The 6,715-nt window shown below is 39.9% G+C and overlaps 1 protein-coding gene across 1 annotated transcript; it reads left to right on the forward strand.

Annotated features, from left to right (window-relative positions):
• Positions 1 to 5,630: 5,630 nt before the first annotated feature.
• On the forward strand, positions 5,631 to 6,490 carry TTLL2 (tubulin tyrosine ligase like 2). Its single transcript, XM_050315695.1, is given in 8 exon segments — positions 5,631 to 5,843; positions 5,846 to 6,067; positions 6,069 to 6,115; positions 6,117 to 6,154; positions 6,157 to 6,222; positions 6,225 to 6,307; positions 6,309 to 6,384; positions 6,387 to 6,490. Coding segments are annotated over 8 exon segments (849 nt in total).
• The last annotated feature ends 225 nt before the right edge of the window (positions 6,491 to 6,715 follow it).

Consider the following 6,715-nt stretch of genomic DNA (forward strand, 5'->3'; position numbering starts at 1 on the left):
GTTCCTGTATCTTAATGAGAGAGAACTGTACAGACATGATCATTACTGGTAATGACACTACAATCAGATTCTTTGTGTGAGGCAGACAGCAAAAAAGGAATTGGAGACAAATGCTGTTCATCTCCAAGATTAGTGCTGCCTCTGCAAATGAACTACAAGGCTGGTTAAGTTGCTGCCTGCCATGTAGCTAACACTTGAAGCTACTTCCTCTCAGTTATTACCACAACAGGAGGATGAGGCACCATACGGTGTGACAACAATGATGCAATTTATGTGGAAAAAAAATCCCTGAACTGTTAGGTCTTTTGAACAGCAGTAAACTTCATGCTACTTTACTATATCTCTTATATTTCTTATTCTCAAGCATCTGGACTCTCCTCCAGACTTTACATTGATTCATGAATTTCCAAATGATGAGCTTCTTTTCCAGGTCTCATACAATGAAGTAAAGTTCATTATGTCCTACAGAAAAGGAGGTGACAGGTGGGCTGCCTCACAGATCCACCTTTCTCTTGCGCATTTGCCCTGTCAGCTCAAAGTCATGCTGTTAATCTCTCTGTTGGAAATTTAAATGGCAAAACTACAGTGGCTGCAGAATCCTGACAGCCTCCCAGCTGCCCAGCACTTACAGATGGATTTTCTAGGCTACTGCTGATTCTCACCCTGCACTGCTTCCATCTCATACAGAAACACAGCATTATGTTTAACACATCTCTGAATTCTTCTCTGATTTTTTCTTTTACAAAGCAATGTTCAAAGGCTACTGAAGCAAAAAAAGATTTGAGATCAACATCAGTGAAAATCTAATCTGTGTGAATGTAATAATTTTTTATATGTAATAACCCAGCACAGAAGTCAGGATCCTGCTACATGGGATGCTCTACAACCTCAGAACAAAAAGACAATCCATCTCTCAGAGAGACTATACAGCTTGATAAGTTTCTCTCTTTACTCCTGCACTGGGTCTGTCTGGGTTGGAGTTAATTTTCTTCACAGCAGTCCACATGGTGCTGTGTTTTGGATTTCAGTAACTAAAACAGTGTTGATAACACACGTGTGTTTTGGCTGTTGCTGAGTAGTGTTTGCAGAGCAGCAATAAAAGCTTAGGGCAAATGAGGAGGAAGTGAGGACATTCTTGGTTATGGCTTTTGACTTCCCAAGCAATCACTACGCCCACTGAGGTCCTGTTTTCCAGGAAGTGGCTGGACACCTGTCTGCCAAAGGGAAGAAGTGCATGAATTCCTGTTTTGTTCTGCTTGTACACAGAGTTTTGCTTCTCCTTTTAAATTGCCTGTCTCTCAAAGCAGGAGTTCTATCACTTTTGGGCTTCTGATTCTCTCCCCCATCCTGTTAGTGGGGGAAGTGAGTGAGCAACTTGGAGGATGCTTCATTGGTGGCCAGGATCTCCTTAATTGTTTGGTTCTCTGTGTGCCCAGGATTTGCCTGTAAAATTCAGCAATGCCATATGAACAAACAGGTCCTTACACCACATATTCCAACTGAAACCATAAGGAGCTACCAAGGAGCAGAAAAGGTACTCTGACCTTGGAGAGGATCTCAGTGTCACTGACATTGAATCAGCACAGGAGATAGGACATTGCAGCCTGTGGTTTTGGGAGCTTTCTCTCTTGATTTTGTCACAGGACTTCACTGTAGTCATTTCCCAAACTGTAATAGAAGAGGAAAAACAACTCTTCCATTGCATACGGAGCACGAGGAAAAACTCTGTTACCTTGGCAACGCGCGCCACAGCTACATGTGGCAATGCAATGAAATGCTTACTCCTGGGACAGGATGAGTATAAAGGTGCCCATCAGTCTTGGACATGACCTAAATGAAAAGTGTCATTTAGTATGGACAGTACAGAGTTACAAAATTTATGCAGTTTTGTTTACTGTAAAGGCAATAGGGATTTTGCTGCATAGTATATATAAAAAAATCTTTGGCAGAGGTTGAGCGAAGAACACCTCTTAATTGAAATGCAAGAAAAAAAAGGATGGTTGAAGTTTCTGTGACATGAGGCCTTTGCCCTTTCATGTCCAAGGAAGACTCCACAAGCCCTGTTTCAGTCCAGCAGGCAGAGCACAGCACAGGTCTGTCTGTGCTGAGACCTGAAATAGCAGCAGGGTGCAGGTAGACTCACCCTTCTCCACTCCATGTTTCACCAGCTAGCTTCCTATCTCTGTGTCACCTGGTGTCACAGACAAAAGCATCCTGCTCTCCTAAGGGCCAAGGCCAGATTGGATGGGGCACTGAGCAACCTGGGCTAGTGGGAGTGTCCCTGCCCATGGCAAGGGGATTGGAACTAGATGATTTTTAGGGTCCCTTCATAGAACCACTCTGATTCTATGATTGTAAGGTCTCTGCTTCTGAGTGCTACATTAATTTAGACAAGTGCCTAATCCCAGAGTTATTGTTTTATAATTGAACTTCAAGAGCTTCTATTTATATGTGATATGACTTTCTTAAAATCAGATAGGTGTTCTTTGTTAGTTAAAGTGTTTTCTCTTTTTTTGCACTTAATTACCAGGGAATTTGAAGCAGACATTTGTTATATCTAGGTCTGGTTAGCCAATTTCCTGTAACCTGGCATTCCCTGAATGCCAGAGGTTTAATTTCATTCCCTGAGTGCCAGATGTTCATTAATAGAAGATGATATGAACAAACCACCAAAGAAAGCTTCATTGTTCAGACATTACTAACAGCTTAATTTATGATTACCTAGTGAAGACTGTGATGGCACAGCTTACCACACAATGCTTTCATTTTCAACAGTTCCTTTCACGGAAACACTGCTAATAATAATGTTGAGCAGTGCAGAAAAGACAAAGCTAACTGAAATCTGTAAGGTGATTCATCCAAATGCTTACCATAGCTGCTTCCAATTATATAATTTTTTTCCTAATTTAATAATCTTTGCCCCAGGATTCGAACCAGCTACTGTAAAGCTTGTTTCCTTTTGTATGGTTATTTTTTTGGTGTGTTTGATTTTTTGGTTTTATTTTGTTGTTGGTTGGTTGGTTGGTGTTTGTTTTTCAATTTTTTCTTAGCTTGTGACACAGTGCTGTTTAATAAGCAGACAGGGCAAAGAATTCACAGGAAAGAAAGTGGAAGCAAAGATAACAATCTTTTCTTGGGACCATCATGTTAGATTTCTGGGCAACCCCAACTTTCTGGGGCTGAAAAGAATGACTCAACACAAGAGACACAGCAAGATTACTCTTACAGATGTCCTATTACACCAAGACCCCACTTCAGTAACTACTGCCCATGTTTCTCTCCTGTTCCCTATAAACCCCTCACCCAAGGAAAGCTCCCTCTAAGGAAAATTCAACTGCAGTCTGTCTCTCTGCAATTTAAATCTTGCTCCCTCCCTTCCAACTAGATTAAACCTGAGATGGAAGAGTACTGCAAGTCTGACTGTAAGACATCACTAAATATGTCAATATACATATTACTATTGGAATATAGAATTACATGTTACTTTGCCATATGGAAAGTCATTATATACAGATATTCAAATTTTGGCCACAGCCTCAGCCATTAATGATACCTAAAGTCCCTTTCCAATAGGAGCCTTATGCCTCACACCTTGGACCAAAGCTTGCTTAAAAGCCCTTCGTTTTTAAGCAAGAATTCCCTCACTACAGGATATAAGATGGTCCAGGGCTATTTTTAACCCACGTACTACAGTCCTATGGTAAAGTAGTCTTATACTCTTAACCCCACTGCCCTGCTTCCCAGCCTTCCAGAAATACTTCCTGGCCTGTTCTCTAAAACCCTCCTTCCATTAAGCCCCAGTTGAAACTCTCCTGGGTTTGCTGTCTGCATTGTAACACACTTATTACAAACTTCACAGTGCTGCTTGTAGAAGAGCTCTGTGAGTGCTCTGTGGTTACCCCTCAGAGCCCGTCAGCAGCAGAATGCATTGGACAGCCAGGACATAAGTACATCCCATAAGAGATCCACAAATGTCAGAGTGGAGAGAGAAACATGGTTTTTCATCCTGCAATTTTTTTTTTTTTTAACATTCAACTAAGTAATGGGAATCCTGAACTGTTTTGTGATTTGCAAAACTTTTCAATTATGTTAGTTTATATTTTGATAATGGTAAAGCGTGTCATTTCACATTTGGGCTTCTAGTTTTAAAATTAAATTGGTATTTAGAAAATGTCTTTCTGAACCATTGTCTCCTAAAAAATGAAACTAGTATATTCTGACAATTTCAAAACAAGAAAATTCAAATTAAATAAAAAGCTGGCAGAAGATTACTTTTGTTCTCTGGAAAAATGCTTTCAATTTCAACAAATCATAATTTTTCCACAGAAAAGTGTCCGTCACTAACTCAACTGACATTGTATTGCGTACTTCCAGGTGTGACTTTTTCCCTTGATTTCTGTAGTTGTTTGGAAGGCAGAGACTACTTATTCTGAAGTCTAAAACTCAACCTGAAAAGAAAAAGCAAGGGTGTCACTACAATAATAGGATGTGAAGGAGTCTTGTCTAGCATATGTATATTTTTTTACTTGCTACTTTTTGAGAGAAACTGGAGGTTGGTATGTTAATGCTTTGTAAGAATGGTCCTCAGCTCAAACACTTTTCTCTCATCTAAGACACCCTGCCCCAAACACGAAGTCTAATCCTCAGGGACAATTAGACTGCAGGGTTTTAGCTCTGTAGGTTTCCAGGAAAATAAAACTGAGGGAAAGAGCAAGCTTTCAAATCTCCAGGTCCATGGGACTTTTTTTGCTCTATGCCACCAGCCAGCTAGATAGGTCTTCAGTTTGAGTCTTGTATATATTGAAATAGATGGATAGGATGAGCACACTTCGTGAGTTGTCTATATTGCTATCAGAATTTCTATGCTCAATATAACTCAAAATACATTTTTTATTTATAAAAATAGGTGGGGTCCATCATCTACTGCCAACATAGACAGCGGGAAATAGTATTTCTTTCAGAATCTACATACATTTCTATGGAACATTATTTTCTTGAGAGGAAAGTGATGAGACACGAACGTGCCCTGCTTTTCAGGAACTGAGGAGGAGCTTACTGGAGGAATAGAAGAAGATTATCAGTGAGTTAAATCAGCATGTCAGAGGAGGAAAAGAGTATTGGAATCAATAGGTATTTTCCTGCTGTTGGTTTCTCATTGGGCTTTCTAATCTTAACCAAGAGAGTTTGCTCAGAGCAGGGTAACATACTAAGTTAGCATAATGTGCCAGTAATGCAGCAGTACAAAGTAAGTTAGACTAGGCAAAGTTACAGCAATTGGGCTAAAGAGAGTTGTAAAAAAAAAAAAGAACCACAAAAAACCCACACACCAAAAAATAACAAACAAACAAAACGCCAAACAAAAACAAACAAACAAGCGCAAGCAAATAGGGAAAAGTCATAAAATCATAAAATGGCTTGGCTTGGAAGGAGTCTTGAAGTAGAGATGGAAATGATAGCATGTGACTATGATACAAGAGATATTTGAAGGTACTGGTGTTCTGTCTCCATGAGAATGTCTCTGCAATAGTCAGTGAGACTTTACTGGAGTGTAGCTGAACTCAATTTGACAGAAAAAAAAAAAGCAAGATGACTCAGAGTGGAACCTGTACTGTTGGAACTCCCCTTTCCACATGACAGACCACCACAGCATTAAACCATGGCAGAGATTTAATCAGTGCCCAGAAGCTGTTCAGATCACCAGAACAGACTGCCTGGCAAAGCATCTAAAATGTGTGAAAAGAGCATAAGTTCTGTATGAATTTAGCCCAGTGGCATTCATCATGCCCAGTGACTATGTTAAATTTAGAGCAGAATACAGCAAGGAGAGAAGTAGGCAGAAGAACATAGCTATTGGATTTGCAAGCCTGTGGATCTCTCCTGTGGAAGAGGCGTACTCATTTTCCAAGACATTATAAACTTAATGTATGACTGTACAGTTATTGTGCAGAAGTACATTAACAACTCCTTGCTCACTTCAGGGTATAAATTGGAACTGCACCTTTATATATGTGTGATCAGTTTTTGCCTCCTCATCATTTACAATTATGAAGAAATTCTGGTGAGGTTCTGCTATTGAAAAGTTTGACTTTGGTTCTCTGCACAATGTCTATTCCCAGAAACACCAGCATCAACAAATACAGATTTTCATATAAAAATACAAAGAAGGGATTATCTGTGACTGCAAATGGATATTCAATGAATGTCATTCTTACATTGAATATTTGGGGTTGATGACATGGTCCTCTGGCAGATGATCAATAACACAGTGATTCTTACCCTGCTTGCTGTGACCCCCTTACCAGTGGATTTTCAATTGCTTTGAGCTCTTTGGTTTTGACACCTTGGTTTTTGACAAATTCAAGCCACAACTTTTAGAAATCAACTACATCCAGCATTGTTTTTCAGCTGTTCCATTGATGACACTGTGAGAAGAAAACTTTTTCACAATTTCTTTTCACAAAAACTTTTTCAAGCATTGCTGAACTGCTGAACTCCAAGTAGATTGACATTTTCAGGCAAAACGCAGCAGCTGGAATAAAGGCTGGCAGAAGGTGTGTGCTCTGGAGCACAGCTGGTGAGAATGCCTGGCTTACTCACTTGTGAAAGAGTGGCTAAATTTATTTCTGCTTCTTTTCTACAACCTGCCCTGCATACTGTGAGAGGATCAATTCGTAAGGTAGCTGTCCTGACCAAGAAAAATGCCAGAGCACTTTCA

The sequence above is a fragment of the Myiozetetes cayanensis genome, unplaced genomic scaffold (genome assembly GCF_022539395.1).
Source record: "Myiozetetes cayanensis isolate MyiCay16 unplaced genomic scaffold, myiCay2020 scf2-11, whole genome shotgun sequence".
Taxonomy (NCBI): domain Eukaryota; kingdom Metazoa; phylum Chordata; class Aves; order Passeriformes; family Tyrannidae; genus Myiozetetes; species Myiozetetes cayanensis.